The 18,117-nt window shown below is 48.4% G+C and overlaps 1 protein-coding gene across 1 annotated transcript; it reads right to left on the bottom strand.

The window, feature by feature from the left end:
- Positions 1–4,530: 4,530 nt before the first annotated feature.
- AWAT1 (acyl-CoA wax alcohol acyltransferase 1) lies at positions 4,531–10,904 on the bottom strand. The gene is made up of 7 exons (XM_002720072.6): positions 10,711–10,904; positions 9,369–9,476; positions 9,067–9,137; positions 7,914–8,118; positions 7,108–7,279; positions 5,464–5,663; positions 4,531–5,254 (listed from the first exon to the last, which is right to left on the bottom strand). Exons 1-7 carry the CDS (start codon positions 10,784–10,786, stop codon positions 5,100–5,102), a joined length of 987 nt encoding a protein of 328 aa, XP_002720118.1. The 5' UTR covers positions 10,787–10,904; the 3' UTR covers positions 4,531–5,099.
- Between the last annotated feature and the right edge of the window lie 7,213 nt (positions 10,905–18,117).

Genomic DNA, 18,117 nt, shown 5'->3' with positions numbered 1-18,117 from the left:
TTTGATTGCTCAGGTTTGTGTTTTTTCCCCAAGAAATGTTGCCAATTTTTCTTTCTGCCGAGTTTTTGAAATGTAAAAGCTCTTTCAGATGGCGACTCTTTTCTCTGCTGGGTTCTTTGTCTTGTGCCCACAAAGAATGAGGAGCATGGGCAAGGAGGAGTGAGCCAAGTGAAGGGGGATGGAGTTACAATGCAGGACTGGCAGAAATTCCAGCTCATCGATTCCTGTCTCCTCTTCTTGCTGGGTTCCCCATGCCACAGGTGCAGCAATCCCCTCTGTGAGGCAGCCCTCCAGACGTCACTCAGGTACTCTGCTCCTTTCTCTTTCCACTCTTATCTCAGATAGAGCCCCAGCCATTTGGCCCACTGGAGGTCACCATCCTGGCCAGTCTTTGGAAACACTCCTTCCTACACTCACATTCCGTGATTTGTAAGTCCCACTAGTTAGTTGCTTGGATGTTCAGCACATATGAAGTCACTGTGACACCCTGAACATGGAGCAAAGGCTTAGAATGTTAGAGTATTTCTTTTTCCTTTTTAAAAGATTTTATGTATTTGAGAGATAGAGTTACAGACACAGAGAGGAAGAGACAGGGAGAAATGCCTTCCATCTGCTGGTTCACTCCCCAAATGGCTGCAATAGCTGGAGCCGGGAGCCAGGAGCTTCTTCTGGGTCTCCCATGCAGGTGTAAGGGCTGAAGCACTTGGGCCATCTTCCACTGCTTTCTCAGGCCATAGCAGAAAGCTAGATCAGAAGAGGAGCATCCGGGACTCGAACTGGTGACCATATGGGATGCCGGCACTGCAGGTGGAAGCTCAGCCCACTACACAACAGCGCCAGCCCCAGAGTGTTAGAGTATTATTAGAACATTTCAGACCCAAGAGAAACAGGGATCTCCAGACTCGAGTTTCTGGCATCACTATCACTGCCGATTAGACAAGAATAAAAGAACATGCTATCATCTACATTAGTCATATAGATTAAATTGTAAAGGAAATGCCTTCCTTACTTCCTTTCTATCTCAAAGAATCAGTGTCCAAATGCTAAGATAAATGGAAAGAACTTGGACTTGTGAACTCACGTGAAAAAGCAGACTCTGTGTTGAGTCTTGGGTATCTTGAAGATCCAAAAATCTTGCTCAGCATGGGTGACTAACAGAAAGCAATCTGAAGCCAAGCCCCACATCACGTCGGGGAGTTTGTTGTGTACTGTAAAATAAAATGTACTGCTTTGGGAGCTTGAGAAAAAATTTAAAAGAATATTCAGAGAGAGGAGGGACTAGGGGAGGGAGAGACTGCACTGTGGCTGAGGGTGAGGGCAAGCAGAAACGATATGGGGGGGGGGAGAGGGCACCGAATTTCTGAGGAGGAGCAACTAGCTGATCCCAATAAAAAAGCAAATGTTTAAACTCCTATCCCTGTGTTCTTTCACTCTCCCAAGGAAGGTCATGGTCATGAAATACAAATAGCCTCCTTCCCATGTGTGCCCTTGAGATTTCTCTGTAAGATTCTGCTCTCATTCCCTCTGTCTGGAAGAAACACCACAGCAGGTGGGAACATTTCAAACCCAGTTCCTTTCCCATGCAATTACCTTCGGATCTCCGCCATACGACTTCAATCCACCCTGAGAGTCCGAGTTCTCCTGCAAAGTCCTTGGCCAATTGGAAAAGTTCCTAAACCAAATCAGCAACTTTCCTTATTTTTCCAGTAGCCTTCGCTGCCATGCCGAGGGTTTTGGACTTTATCCTACAAAGGCCAACATTTTCAAGACTGTACTGAGAGAAACTAAGTGTTCTAGGAGATGGTAGTGGGTGTTATTTGAAACAAGGGTTCTGTCTTCAGATACATTTGGGAAGTGCTAAATACTCCCCTTTGGAAAGTCACAAAGCCCATTAGCGTAGTAAAGACACTGAGAAGACTTCAATAAATGCACTTCTCTAATTTGCTTACTCCAGCATCTCCCATACTCATTTTGACACAGAACCACTTTTTTTTCTCTGTGCAATAGTCATTAACATCTAAGGAACATGAGTGACACCTACACACAATTTAGGTTATTCTAATAGTAGTATCACAGGAGCAATAAAAGATGGAAAGCGCGAGACTGGAGTCAGATTTAAGGTTTAAGCAACAGCATCCTGCAAGTAGACTGATGGATGAATTGATTAGAGAGGACTTTACTAGAGGAGGTGGTAGTAGTAGGCTAGGAATGTTGGCAATGGCCTTGGCTAGATTGTGACATTGAAGAAGGGGACAGGATGGATGAACACTATTGAGTGATAAGGTGGGAGGATGGGAGGAGCAAAATGATCTGTCTGGTATCGGGTATATTGAGGTTAAGGTGTTTGCTGGAGATTGGTACATTAAATATATTACATTATGGCTGATGAGGAAAATCTCGGTTAGATTTCAGACTTACACTAGTGCAATGTGACAGAAAAGTGTGGCACTCTATGAAGAACCAATATTTTTAAGGGTTAAAAGGCAAAGGAAAAAAGACTAGTAGTCTAAATGGTTTTGAAACTTTCATTCATGTGCTATTTTTTAAAAGATTTTATTTATTTGAGAGGTAGAGTCACAGACAGGGAGAGGGAGAGACAGAGAAAGGGCTTCCTTCCGTTAGTTCACTCCCCAGACGGCCGCAACGGCTGGAGCAGCACTGATCCGAAGCCAGGAGCCAGGAGCCTCTTCTGGGTCTCCCACCCAACTGCAGGGGTCCAAGGACTTGGGTCATCTACTGCTTTCCCAGGCCATAGCAGAGAACTGGATCGGAATAGGAGCAGGCGGGACTAGAACCAGCGCCCATATATGATGCTGGTGCTTCAGGTGAAGGATTAACCCACTGTGCCACAGCGCCAGCCCCAGTCACTTGCTATTTTTAAAAGAGAGAGAGAGAGAGAGAGAGAGAGAACGTTAGGTAGGAAGTTCAAAATTAGCCTCTGTGTGTGAGAGGGCTTAAGGAAAACAACTCACCTGCAGGCGCTCACCTTGGAAACAGCTCCCTGTAACTTTGTAGTGGTCCTAGCCTTCCACTCAGGAGAATCCTCTCTCTTCAGCACCAACTGGCTTACCTGGCCTGATAACACTGAGCAATAAAACCTTCACATCCTTCCTCCAAGGAAGGCCCTCTAGGGGCAGCTCCTCTGCCTGGTGCCAGGTAGGCTCCCCAGTCTGGTAGCACTGAGTAGTGAAACCTTGGGAGAGATTTCACCTAAGACGCTCTCAGCAAACCCTTTGTCAAGGAGGAGGAGGAGGAGGAGGAGGAGGAGGAGGAGGAGGAGGAGGAGAGGGAGGAGGAGGGGAAGGGGGAGGAGGACTGGACCCTTTTCCCTTATAAGTGGCAGTCAGAATACAGACTGTGAGCTCAGCTCTCAGCCTTTTCCTGAGCCACCCGCCCAGCTGCCTGGCCGCCAGGTGTATTCTCTCCATTTAACCATGCGACTTTGCTTTCCCCAGTCTGAATGACAGGGCACTCTCTCTTGGATTCTGTCCCATACATTCTGACAGATGTCCTATGCCCATTAAACCTTGCTACTTTGCTTTCCACTGTTCTCTGTCTCACGTCTGAATGTTTTTGTGCGAAGACAAGAACCTAGCCCATCCATTTCTGCTAACAGAGAGATCTTCCATCTGCTGGCTCACCCTCCAAATGATCACAACAGCTAGAGCTGGTCCAGGCCCAAACCGGAAATCTAGAACTCCATCTAGGTCTCTAACAGGGGTTGGAAATGGACTTGGGCCATCTTTGGCTGCTTTCCCAGATGCATTAACAGGGAGCTGGATAGGAAGTGAGGCAGCTGGGACGGGAACATGTGTCCATGTGGGATGCCAATGTCACAGGTGTTGGCTTGACCTGCTGCACCACAACACCTGTCCCTTTGAGTCAGACACTTTTTATCCATTCCTAAGGCATGCTTGGTAGTGGTGTAGGCCTAGGTCTTTATGTTTGGGGATAGCAGATTATCACACAAAAATCTGGGCGTGAATGTTTCTAGTAGCACTATTCACAATAGCTAAAAGGAGGAAGCAACATGCAGGGCTGGCCCTGTGGCGTAGCTGGTAAGCTGTTGCCTGCCATGCTGGCTTCCCATATGGGTGCTGGTTCGAGTTTCAGCTGCTCCACTTCCAATCCAGCTCTTTGCTATGGCCTAGGAAAGCAGTCGAAGATGGCCCAAGTGCTTGGGCCCCTGCACCAACACAGGAGACCCAAAAGAGCTCCTGGCTCCTGGCTTCGGGTCGGCCCAGATCCAGCCATTGTGGCCATTCGGGAATGAACTAGTGGATGGAAGACATCTCTCCCAACCCCTGCCTCTGCTTCTCTATAACTCTGCCTTTCAAATAAATAATTTTTTTCAAAAAAAAAAAAAAAAAAAGAAGAAGCAACTTGTATGCCCATCAACTGGTGAATGGATAAACAAAATGTGTTAGGAACATCCAATGGACTATTATTCAGGCATAAAAAGGAATGAAGTATAGATGTATGCTACAACATGTAGCAACCTTGAAAACCTGCTGAGAGAAGGCAGCCAGTCCCAAAAGACCACATAGTGTATTGTTCCATTTATATGAAATGTTCAGAATTGGCAAATCCATAGAGACAGAAAGTAGATTAGTGGTCGCCAGGGTCCTGGGGGACGTGGGGGAACAAGGAGTGACTGCTAATGGGTACCAGTTTTAGGCAGAGGGTGCTGAGAAATGTCCAAAAGCTACACTGTATATGCTGAATTTTACTCCTCGAACAGGTTACATGTACGGGATGCAAATTGTATTGCCATTTGAAAATTGTATAAAGGCTAAGAACAAAAATGGAGTAGTGGTTGCTTGGCCATCATTTGAGTCCTTCAGGGGTCATTCAGGACCTGCGTGTCAGGCTCAGGGAGGACAGCAGAGCAGGAAGGGCTGCCAGATGCCCTGCTCTGGGGAGTGACTGGGCAAAGGCCTCAGGGAGCACTCCCCCCAGGGAGCAGGGGCTCAGAAGGAAGTCCTAGTGCCCCCCTCCCTCATCGCTCTTGCTCCCCCATCCTCTCTCTGGCCAGCACTGGCGGTGGGTCTCCTTTTTAGGCATGTGCTCTTGCACTGTGGGGCACACGGTCCCCGAAGTCAGAGGAAAAGCAGCTTTTGGGTCTCTGAGCAGCCGTGCTGTGTCTTATGCTGCTCAAACAGTTTGTGCAGGGCGTCCATGTAGAGGGCGTGGTATTTGTCCACCAGCTCCTGGCTTGGCTTTTCAACTCTGGGCAGTGGCAGTGGCTCCCCAACTGCAAGAAAAAGATAAGGAGAGAGTGGGAGAATTTCTTCTTCCTTCCACCTCTGTCTCCTTTCCTGGGCCTGACCGGCTCACACTCCAACTCAACACCCAGCTTCTCCCCCTCAGCTGCAATCTTCTTCCATGGGGATGGGGTGGGAAGGCAGGAGGTGGAGGTGGAGAAGGAGCTAAGGTGACCTGGGGGCTGAGGACGACACTCACCCACAGTGACAATGGGCCGGCAGTATGGCAGGACCCCCGTGGTGCCTGGGCGGAAGCCTTGTCCATAGAAGATGCAAAAATAGAAGCCAAAGACCCGGCGGAAGTAGCCCTGGAACTTGTACATCCTGCTGTCCTTATGGAACAGCACCTGGTCAAACACTTCGGTTTCTCCAAAAGTGAAAGTGGGGACCAGATGAGCCCTGTAGGAAAACCCAGATTCATTTTCCAGACACAAGGTGGGGCGGGAAGAGCCTAGAAGAACATTCGCTCGTGGCCCAGCCCCCTTCTATTGTGTGCAAATCTCAATGGCCCAAAGCAGTTCCTCTTGTCCTAAACAGGGCTCCCCTGAGTGAACCAGTGGATGGAACTTTCATTCTCTCTCTCTCCCGCTCCTTATAACTCTGCCTTTCAAATAAATAAATAAATCTGTTTTTAATATGAAGATCTTTATGTTTTTAAGGGATTTATTTATTTATTTGAAAGGCAGGAGAGAGAGAGAGAAAGTCTTACATCTTCTGGTTCATTCCCCAAATGGCCACAATGGCCGGGCTGCACCAGGAGGAAGCCAAGAGCCCGGAGCTTCTTCTGGGTCTCCCATGTGGATGGTAGGCCTCTGCTGCTTTCCCCAGGCTGTTAGCAGGGAGCTGGATTGGAAGTGGAGCAGCCAGGACTTGAACCTGTGTCCATATGGGATGTTGGCACTGCAGCTGGTGGCTTTACCCACTATGCCATAGCGCCGGCCCCAATAAAATAAATCCTAGGGAAAAAATTCTGCAGGGCTCCCCACTTGAGGGTCTCTTATCCTGAAATTTTCCAGGACAGTGAGAGTGCTATCTCTGGGGCAGGATTGCAAGGACCAGATATGGGGGTGCAGGGAGGGAAGAGGGCTTGGGCAGGGACCCCCAGAGGCTGACAGCATGAAAAGCTTCTAGGAGGTGCCAAGGAGGGGGATACCTGACCCTGTTTCCATTGGTAGAAAGTACAGAGAAAATGAGATAATTTCACCTAGATGTACATATACCAGGGCACTTCAAAAGTTCATGGAAAATGGAATTAGAAGATATGTTTATCTTGGTGCCAATTTTTTTTTGAAATTCAATCATAGGAGGAGTCTTCCAAAAGGTTCAAGGAAGCTATAGAGTAGGTATTATGAAGAAAGTACAAAGTAGGTGAGATTAGTAATAGCGACATTAGGAATGCTCAGAATGGTTAAGTAACTTGTCTGAGAGAGCACAGTAAATCATGGAACCAGGATTTTACATCAGACGCCTGCCTGCAGATTCTGCCTCTTGTACTACCAATTAAAAGGCAGATGTCAGTATCAGTATTGATAATGTGGCCATCACCTATAACCCTAGGGCAACCCAAGCCTGGACCCTGCCCCTGCCCCCCACCCCACCACAACCACGCACGCCCTACCTCTCATATTGAATCTGGGTTTGTATTTTAGCTTCCTGGGAACTGGTCCAGCTGGCTCAGGAGCTGATGACCTAAACCACTTTGCAATTCTATGCCCATCTCGCCTACTGAGCAGTAGATTTCCTGAAGGCAAGGCTCGCGTGTTGAGTCACCTTTGGCATTGCCAACAGGGTCACGCGGCTGGGAGAAGGCCACCACCCAGCCCTCTTCTGGGGGAACACCTACCCGTGCTGGAGGGCCGTGCGCACGAAGCCTTTGCGATTCTGGAGGAGGAGCGTGGTGGTGTTGGGCACACTCTGCAGGGCCTCTCCCACACCTCCCACTACTACACCCACGAGGTTGCCAGTGCCGTGGCTCAGCAGGTAGTCAATGGAGGACTGGCTCACGGAGCACAGACCTGGGCACAAGCAAGGAACAGAGAGAGGAGAAACAGAGTCAGGAGAGGAGCGGGGGAGCGGAGGCCTGGGGAACACGCTCCTGCCTGCTCTTCCCCAGGTGCAATTGTTTGCTCTGGGGTTCTAGGAGGAGGCTCCGTGAGATGGGGCTGAGAAGTGTGCAGAGGGAAACATTGTGCAGCCGCAGAACAGGATGCACTTTGGGGCTGTATCTCCACTTCGCAGGAGGCACTGAGTGGAAACTGCAGTCGGAAGGTTACCGGTGGGATAAGCAGAAGGACTTTCTGATTCCCAGACCCCAGTTAGTTATTAACCTCATGCTGTGTGGCAGGCTTTCCTGGCCTGATCGCTCTGAGCTGTCACACTACATCACCTGTGGTCGCACTATTGTCATCAGGACCCCCCTTCACAGATCGGGCGACTGAGAGCAGTGGAGCTTAGCTAGTGTGCCCAAGATCTCCCAGCAAGCTGGCAGAGCTACGATTCAAAACCCAGGCGGGTTTAGCTCCAGAACACATGCTCTTGACTATTAGGCCATGATGCCCCAGGCGCAGTGTGGTGGCAACGGGGCCTGAAAGGGTGCATTTGCCAGCAGAAAACTAGACCAGAAGCTCCAGTAAGTGTGGTCAGAAGCACCTTTGGCCATGAGGTACTCCCTAATAATGGGGATCTTGAAGAACCAGGACAGCGTGGCCAAGTGAGGAGTGATGCCTGGGAAGGCCCTTGCGAAGCCCGTGACCTCGGTGCAGAAGTTGCAGAAGGCGCCGAAGGTCAGGAGGCCGTGAGGGTGCACCCCCATGATGTAGTTGTGCTCAGGCGGCAGGTCTTCAGTCTTCAGGATCTGCGGGCAGGAGAAGGAACACCGGGGGGGGGGGGTGCGTGAGATCACGTGGGAAGCAGTGGGAGGGACAGACACCCCAGGAGTAGGGTGCGCCCCAAAGCACAACTTTGCAATAGAGAGACCCAGTGTGGACTTTGAGGGGCCAAGATAAGGGGGCGTCTCAGCCGTTGGGTAACAAGGTAGGGTGTGGAGCACCTAGAGCTGCCAGCCTCTTGCCTGCATCAGGGTGCTTTATGTGGGCTAATTTTTTTTCTTCTGTGAGTGCCATCATGACATGACAAAGGTCAGGGAGCTCTGCTTTAAAAATCAGGGCAGTGCGGCCAGCACTGTGGCGTAGTGGGTAAAGCCTCCGCCTATGGCACCAGCATCACATATGGGCACCGGTTCAAGTCCCACCTGCTCCACTTCTGATCCAGCTCCCTGATGATGGCCTGGGAAAGCAATGGAAGATGGCCCAAGTCCTTGTACACTTGCACCCACGTGGGAGACCCTGAAGAAGCCCCTAGCTTCTGATTTGCTCAGCTCCGACTGTTGTGGCCATTTGGGGAGTAAACCAGCCGATGGAAGACCTTTTTCTCCCTCTCTCTGCCTCTCTGTAACTCTGACTTTCAAATAAATAAATAAATAAATCAAAACTGCCCCTCTAAATTGAATCAAACCTATAGCTCTCTGTACTTGTCTGCCCTCTCTGTTGTATATGAACTATTCACATCTCTGTGAACTTCCTCTATGTCTTCTGCCTGTGTCACGTGCCAGGTCATGCCAAGGGTATCCAATGTGTCCTAACAGATTATGGAGTGCACCAGAGCAATATGGGTTCCAGGAGTGCGTCCAGCCTGCACCAAGACTCCTCTGGGGTGCTTGCCTTTCTTACGGACACTGCTAGCTCCCTGGTAGAAATGCCTAGCAGTTTGGAAGTTGTGAGGGGTGCTCCGAAGAGGCATTTACCGTAATGGGAAAGTAGTCCCTGATGTAAGTCCACACAGTCCAGTTCCTCACCCAGGCTGAGCGCCTGCCACCTGAAACAAAAATGCCAGGAGGGGATGATGATGTCCCGCTGCGCCACCCTGTACCTTCTCACCCAGGGTTGCCCAGTGGCACCGAGGGAGGTAGGATAGGAAGAGAGCCCAGGAGGCTCCTGTGGCTCTGAGAACATGGATGACAAAGCCCCGGGTTTGGTCAGTGACACTTACTGTGCAGGGCTGTGGGTTGAGCTGGAACCTTCCCGTTCATAGGTCCACAAATCTTACCTTGCTCTGGGGTCTTCCTGTCCAGGAACAGCCAGACTAAGTAAAGTGCTGGGAGAGGCCATAAGGGTGTAAACAGCAGGTAGATGAACAACGGCTGCAAGATCCAAACTGCCAAGGAGATTCGGTCAGCCCAAACTTGTGGTGCCAGCAGAACGTGACCATGTCCTGTCTCGTTACCAGCTCTCCATACTAGCCAGGCCTCTGGATCTGGCCCTCAGCACAATCCAGGTCCTGCCCATGCATCACTCATGTCCACTCATCCTTCAAAAATTTCCCCTAGGGCAGGTGTTGTGGGTGCTGCTACTTACAACGCCAGCATCCCATATCAGAGCACTGGTTCCAGTCCCAGCTGCTTTGATTCCCATCCAGCTCCCTGCTAATGTGCCTGGGGAAGCAACGGAAGACGGCCCAAGTGCTTGGGCCCCTGCCACCCGCGTGGGAGACCTGGATGGAGTTCCTGGCTCCTGGCTTCAGGCCTGGCCCAGACCTGACTGTGGCCAACTGGGGGAGTAAACCAGCAGCTGAAAGATCTTTCTCTTTCTGTTTGTCTCTCCTTCTCTCGATTGCTCTTCTTTCAAATAAATAAATAAATCTTTTCAAACATTTCTCCTATCATCTACTATACAAAAGCCCTATTTCTCTGCCTATCTGCACCCCTGCCCACCTAACTCCACCATCCCTCTATTGCCCTCTGCCTGCCACCAGCTTGTTTTTCACTCTTGTCCCATCTGCCCACTATTGTTTTCCTTCTGTCTCCTGCCTCCATCCCATCCATCATCCTTGAATGCTTGTTAAGCCACTAGCCTACCCTCCCATGCTCCTTTACCATCCATGTTGCCCTCCAGTTTGCCTACTCTGCATCCGTGTCCCTCCACTGTTTCCTAGGCACCATTCTTGTCCTCTTACCCATTCACCATTGCTTCCATTGCTTCAGTCTCCCCACACACTACCCCTGCCAGCCCCTCCGGGAATGCAGGACTCTGTGGGTCAAACACAGGCTACATTTCTCTAGGCTGTAATGCAAATGCTTCCTCTGTCCCACTCTCCATGATCACAGGGCAAATTTTCTTTCCCTGCATGGTGAGAGTTAGCAAGTGGAAGGAAATGAGCTAGATCTAGCCATTTCCATCATGCCCTGACTGTTGTCACTCTCCCCGGGGGCTCCATCTTTTCCTTCCCAGAACACTGGTAGAGCGCAAAGCTCCTTGGCTTTACTCTCCAGTGCTGTCTCAGATGATCACAGGCCAGAGACAAGACTTCCCATGACCACCAAAATCACCTCCGTCCTTGCCCTGGCCTCTGACTCTGGCTTCTTGCTGTGTACTCTTGGGTTGGTACTCACAGATGGCAAGGTAGCTCAGGGGCCACTGCAGAAGCATCAGACTCTGGAAGTGATTACGCCGCTTGGAACAAGACATGATGCCCAGGAGCCAGAGAGAGGCGAAGTTTCTAGCACAGCGGTCCAAGTAAAAGTGCCACAGGCCTCTGGAAGCTCACTCGACACTGAATGCAGGTGACTGTGAAGAGTTTGGACCTGCCCTCTCCCCTTCATGTCCTGCCCTACAACCCCCACCCACTGCAGGGGGCAGGCTCGCCAGTGCCCAGGACCGCCCCTTCAGATCAGGCCCCGCCCATCTGCCCTTTGATTTGCTTTCCTGGGATTATTAGTTCATCACGATGGAGAAAGGGGGAGAAGGACTGCCATCTAGTCAGAGGGACACAGGGACCCGAGAAGGGGAAGCCCACTTCACAGGCCACTGAGAGACTACAGGGCTTGTGCACTTAGGGAGATGACTGGTAGGAGGACAGCTTTGGGCTTTTGTGGACCAGAGAGAGAGCCCCTGGCTTTACAGCACTGCTACCCTAAAGCAGCCTGGTTTGGGCTTCCTTTCTCTCCTTTAACTTAAAACATTTTTTAAAATTTTATTTTTAAGGGGGGAGGAGAGAGAGAGGTCTCCCAACTTCTGGTTCTCTCCCCCACCCCCTACTGAATGCTTGGAGAGCCAGGTAGAAGCCAAGAACTCCATCTGGGTCTCCCATGTGGGTGGCAAGCACCCAAGTACTTCAGCCATCACTGCTGCCTCACAGGGTGTGCATTAGCAGGAAGCTGGAGTCAGGATCAGATCTGGGACTCGAACCCACACACTCCCATAAGGGATGCAGGCAACCCAAGCAGCATCTCAAACACCAGGCCACCCCCCCTGATTAAGTTTTTATTATGAACATTTCCAGACTCACCAAAACTACAGACTGCAACCAATTTTCACCTCCACATTCACCTTCAACAACTAGTAACATTTGGCTGTATTCACTTCATCTCTTGCTCCTTTTTTTTTTTGCTTAGAGCATTTTAACACAATTCTAAGACACCATGTCTTCTCACCCTGAAATACTTCATTATCTATCTACAAAAAAATACATATTTTCATGCATAATAACAATGTCACTAACAGACAAAAAATTTAATAGTTCCCTGACAATATCTAAATATCTAATCTATAGTCAAATGCCTTTTTTTTATAGCTGGTTAATTTAAATCAGGATCCAGATGAAGTTCACTGATTGTATCTGTATGTTATGTTTCTTCAGTCTTTTTCCCTTTCTGTGTGTGTGTGTGTGTGTGCACGCGTGTGCGTGTATGAGCGTGAGTGTGTGTAGCTCATTGTAAAATATGACGGGACTAGGGCTGGCACTGAGGTATGGGGGGCTAAGCCTCAATCTGCAGCACTGGCATCCCATATGGGCACCAGATCATGTCCCAGCTGCTCCTCTTCAGATCCAGCTCCCTGCTATGGCCTGGGAAAGCAGTGGAAGATGGCCCAAGTCCTTGGGCCCTGCACCCATGTGGGAGACCCAGAGGAAGCTCCTGGCTCCTGGCTTTGGATCGGCCCAGCTCTGGCTGTTGAGGCCATTTGGGGAGTGAACCAATGGATGGAAGACCTCTCTCTCTCTCTCTCTCTCTCTCTCTCTCTCTCTTTCTCTGTCTGTAATCCTACCTCTCAAACAAATCTTTTAAAAAATATGATGGGGGCCGGTGCTGTGGCATAGTAGGTAAAGCCGCTGCTTGCAGTACTGGCATCCTATATGGGCGCTGGTTCGAGTCCTGGATACTCCACTCCCAATGCAGCTCTCTGCTATAGCCTGTGAAAACAGTGGAAGATGGCCCAAGTCCCTGCACCCGCATGGGGGACCTGGAAGAAGCTCCTGGCTCTTGGCTTCGGATCAGCCTGGCTCCTGGCTTCAGATCAGCGCAGCTCCGGCCATTGCGGCCATTTGGGGAGTGAACCAGCAGATGGCCTCTCTTTGCCTCTCTCTGCCTCTCTCTGCCTCTGCCTCTCCGTAATTCTGCTTTTCAAATAAATGAATCTTTAAATTAAAATAAATGACATAAATGACAGGACTTCTAAAGTTTGTGGAAAATGGAGTGGAAAGATAAGTTTATTTTGGTGCAAAAACCCCAAAATCCATGTATAGGTTTTTCATCATATGTGTTTTCCATGAGCTTTTTGAAGATTGCTTGTAAAACTCAGATACAGAAAACAAATTAAAACAAATGTATGGCTTAATGAATTATTTTAATCACTTTGTAGCCATCAACAGGATAGGGAATAGGTGAGGAAATACCCACCCCAGGACCCTCTCCGTGTGTCCCAATCCATTCACAGCCTTCTTGCCATCCCAAAGAAACCGTTACCCTGCCTTGCCTTCCTGTGGTTTTTGTTTCATGTTACAAAGTGTCCTTCCCTAATGACTATAGTTTAGTCTTATCCATCTGAAAAAAATTGCTATGTCCTTTTTCTCCTTTTTGTTCTTACTTTTCATCTGGGGATAATTTTAGATTGATGGCAAATGTGCAAAGGGAGTAAATACTGTTCCTTATATCCTTCACCCAGCCTCTCCTTTATGTTAACATCTTCTATAACCATGGTATACTGATCACAAGTGAGAAATCAACGCTGGGGCATTTCTATGAATTAAGCTCCAGGCTTTATTTGGATTGCCTGAGTTTTTCCACTGCTGTCCATTTTCTCTCCCAGGGTTCCATATTGCGTTTAATCATTGTGTCTCCTTAGTTTCTTGCAGCCTGTGATCAATTTGGGGTCTTTTCTTGTCTTTCAGGACCTTGGTCCTTTTTTTTTTTTTTTTAAGATTTGTTTATTCACTTGAAAGCCAGAATTACACACAGAGCAAAGGAGAGGCAGAGACACAGAGAGAGGTCTTCCATCTGTTGGTTCACTCCCCAGATGGTCGCAAAGGTCGGAGCTGTGCTGATCCAAAGCCAGGAGCCAGGAGCTTCTTCTGGGTCTTCTGGGTGCAGGGGCTCAAGGACTTGGGCCATCTTCTACTGCTTTCCCAGGCCACAACAGAGAGCTGGATCAGAAGAAGAGAAGCTGGGACACGAACTGGCACCCATATGGGATGCCAGTGCTGCAAGTGAAGGATTAACCCACTGCCCCACAGCACCGGCTCCGAAGACTTTTAGTCTGTTTAAATTTTCAGGTTTGCCCTCTATCCCTGGATTTTGTGTATTGCATGCTGCGCTTCAGCATGCAACTTGGTATTTCCTACAGATTTGCAGCCAGATTCAAAGACTGGATAGGATTCAGCTTGGCTCCCTTTAGCAAGATCTTAATTTGCTTTTACTCTAGGACAATCTCCCTTTCTCCCTTCCTTTCCTCCCTATTCCACTGACTTGTTGAAGACTGTTTTTCCTTGGAGCTCAGCCCACCTTCCACACCTCCATGCCAGTTTCCATGAACAGAGGTGGGGTATGGAACCTGGTTCCTATGTGAATCCCAAATACAGGCCAAATTGGGAGGGAGGGGAAGAAAACCTTCATTCCTCTCTCTGACTCCTGTCTCCTACCTTGTTGTAACTTCATACCCATTAAGGTAAATTGGTGTGTGCGCCTTTTCCCCATCTTACAACTGCATGCTTTTAAAGGGATAGCACCACATTTCATTTGTCAGTGTGTCTGCTCCTGATGTCTGGAAACTTCTAGATCCTCGCTATTGCATGAACAATTAGTGAGTGTGCTAGTTTGAGGTCTGTGATTGGATGATTTCTTACATATAGTGAGATCGCTGGAGTCCTGTGGAGGAGCGGGTCCTGGGGACTTTCATGGAGGACAAGAGGCTGTACAGAACAGAAGGCAAAGGACACATTCTAAAAGGAGAGAAAAAAGAATGAAAAGAAAGAAAGTCGGGTACTGACCTTTGAGGCAGTTTGGCAAATGAGGAAGTTCGGCACACTTGCTCTCCCTCCCCTGAGCGCCCGCCTACTCCAGGTCCGGGTGCTGATTGGAAAGCAGCCTGCCCCAGAACAAATGCTAGCAGTCAGGTGTTGCAGCACCACTGCCCTGTGGTTGTGGGTGGGGACTCGTGCTTGGTAGTGTGTGGGAGGTTAGCACTCCCTCCTTCCGGAAGAGAATGTCCTGGGGAGTCTACTTCCTCTCCACACTTTCTCATCCAGATAAATTGTCTTCTCTGAGGAGCAAGCCTCCTAGGTCAATTTTTAGTAATGTGAGAATTCACAATTTCTACACCCACCTCTATTTCTTCTTGCTCCCTTAAAAAAGGAAGTAAGTTGTTGAGAAGATACTCAAGCTACAGAGAGATGGATTTGTGTACATATTTTCCCTATAGCACTGATCCCAGCCTTTGATTATTTTTATTGCATTACTGGCATTTTAATTATATCCTGATTTATTAAATTCCTTTATTTTTAGTTTATCAATATATAATTGACAAATAAGAATTTATAGACTTAGAGCATTCCGTTTGATTTTTTTTAAGATTTATTGTTTTGTTTGAAAGGCAGAGTTACAGAGAGGCAGAGGCAGAGAGAGAGAGAGAGAGAGAGAGATCTTCCATCCCCTGGTTTACTCCCCAAATGGCCGCAATGGTTGGAGCTGGGCTGATCCAAAGCCGGGAGCCAGGAGCTTCTTCCGGGTTTCCCACATGGGTGCAGGGGCCCAAGGGCTTCTGCTTTCCCAGGCCATAGCATAGAGCTGGATTGGAAGTGGAGCAGCCAAGACTCAAACTGTGCCCATATGGGATGCCGGCACTGCAGGCAGTGGCTTTACCTGCTATGCCACCACCTTGGCCCCCGATAGATTTTTTAAAAATGATTTATTTATTTATTTATATGAAAGGTAGACTGATAGAGAAAGTAATCTCCCATCCCCTGGTTCACTCCCCAAATGTCTGCAACAGCTATGCCAAGTCCAAGCCAGAAACCCCTATCACCCTCTGAGTCTCCCATGTGAGTGGCAGGGGCCCAAGTACTTTGATCATTATCCACTGCCTTCCGAGGCACATTAGCAGGGAGCTGTATCAGAAGCAGATTAGCTGGGATTCAGACCAACACTCTGATATGGGATGCCATGGGTGCAAGGGACCCAAGAACTTGGACCATCTTCCACTGCTTTCCCAGGCCACAGCAGAGAGCTGGATCAGAAGTGGAGCAGCCGGGACTTGAACCGGCACCTATATGGGATGCTAGCACTGCAGGCAGTGGCTTTACCAGGTACATCATAGTGCCAGCCCTTGCTTTAGTATTTTAATGTTTAAAATACCATGGACCTCCCCATGATAATAGTTGTACTGTTAGTATCAATTTATTGGAACTATATAAAAAAACTAAGGGCTGGTGCTGGGGCGTAGCAGGTAAAGCTGCCGCCTGCAGTGCCAGCATCCCATATAGGCACCAATTTGAGTCCCAGCTGCTCCACTTCTGATCCAGCTCCCAGCTATGGTCTGGGAATGCAATGGAAGATGGCCTAAGTCCTTGGGCCCTTGCACTTGCATGGGAGACCCAGAAGAAGCTCCTGGCTCCTGGCTTTAGATTGGCCAATTGGAGAGTGAGCCAGAGGATGGAAGACCTGTCTCTCTCTCTCTCACTCTCTCTCTCTCTCCCCTCCTCTGCCTCTGCCTCTCCTTCTCTCTCTGTGTAACTCTGACTTTCAAATAAATAAATAAATCCTTAAAAAAAGCTAAAGCCACTGTATGTGCACATCATGATAGTTTGACATGCTAGCATATTATTTATTCATTTTAGATAATGGTTGGGTCAGGGAGAGATTCCAGAGTATTTGTAATAATTTGCTCCCCCACTCCCCAGAAATTTGCTGCCTACAAGTTGGGAACAATGGCTAGTTTGCTTTTTTCAAAATGGAAATTAATTTCTTATTTTTCCCTGATTGTGAAAATAATCCATGCAAGCTACAAAATTTTTGGAATACTCAGGAAAATAGAAAGGGAACAAAAGTCACTCATGATGTCACCACCCACAAATAACCACGCTTAACTGGAAATATCCTGGTATCTTTCTTGATTTTTGTCTGCACAAATATTAGGCATACAGAGTCACTGTTAAAAGCTTGAGCTTTTGATTCCAACATCTCTAGGCTCATAGCTCTGCTCTGCCACTTCAGTGAGCTGTTGCAAATAATTTAACCTCTTGGTGTCTAAGTTTCTTCATCTGCAAAGAGATAATGATAATGCCTACTTACATCAGAGGGTTGTTACAAAGATGTAATAATCCACATAAAGTACTTTGCTTAGTGCCTTGCTCGTATATATGTACTTACAGTAAAAATCCAATAAATGTTATTTATAATATATAATTTATTATCCCAAATGGAATCATATTCTATGTCCTGCTGTGTAACCTACTTTTTCACCTAAACAATACATTGTGGACATTGAAAAAGTTGTTTGTTTAGTTATGTATTTAATTTGACAGAGTGAGAGAGGGAGAGAGTTTTTATGCCATTGTTCCCCAAATCCCCTCAATGGCCAGGGCTGGGCCAGCCCAAAGTCAGGAGCCTGGAACTCAGTCCAGGCCTCTTAAGTGTGTGGCAGGGACCCAATTACTTGAACTGATGCTTGAACCTGATGCTACCGAGAATGTGCATTAGCAGGAAGCTGGAATCAGGAGTGGAGCTGAGACTCAAATCCAGGCACTCTGATATAGGATGCAGGAGTATCAACTGACATCTTTTAAAAAATTATTTTATTTGTTTGAAAGGCAAAGTTACAGAGGAGTGAGTTGGTGAGTTGGGGGGGGGGGCACTTCCACCTGCTGGTTCACTCTCCAAATCCCCTCAACAGTTGAGACTGGGCCAGGCCGAAATCAGCACCCTGGAACCCCTTTGGGTCTCCTACATAGGTGGTAGGGACCCAAGGACCTGGGCCATCTTCTGCTACTTTCCCAGGTACATTAGCAGAGAGCTGGATCAGAGATGCAGCAGCTTGGACTCAAACCAGCACCTGCAGGGGATGCTGCACAACACTGGTCCCTCGACTGGCATCTTCAATCACCATGCTAAATGCCCACCTCTGTGGACATTTTTCATGTCAGTTTTCCTTTATTGTGTCACACATAGCACTTCATTTTATGGACGTACCATAAAGCACTTAACCAAACCCTTATTATGGAGGCAGCACTAACTTTGAGATGTGTCTCTTCTATACTGGGGTCAGATTTCTAGCTCTTTCCCTGAGAGGTGAAACATGGCTGACCAGAAAGCCCCCTTTACCTGCAACTTTTCCAGCACGACTTCTTAGTGGCCCTTCCTCTAGGGCTTTTTAGGAGTCAGTGGTGTAGAAAGGGGGACTCATTCTCAAGCTTCCATGAAACCGGATATGGTCCAGGAACCAGGTAACCAGGTGAGCAGAGTTGCCCCCACCACCACCACCACCAAGGGAAGCATGTTTCATGCTACATTCTACTAACCCTGGCAGGG

This window comes from Oryctolagus cuniculus, chromosome X, assembly GCF_051225735.1.
Source record: "Oryctolagus cuniculus isolate XC-2025 breed Fujian yellow rabbit chromosome X, ASM5122573v1, whole genome shotgun sequence".
Lineage (NCBI taxonomy): Eukaryota > Metazoa > Chordata > Mammalia > Lagomorpha > Leporidae > Oryctolagus > Oryctolagus cuniculus.
Note: the sequence above shows the minus strand (reverse complement) of the source record. Positions and strands in the feature narration are given on the sequence as shown.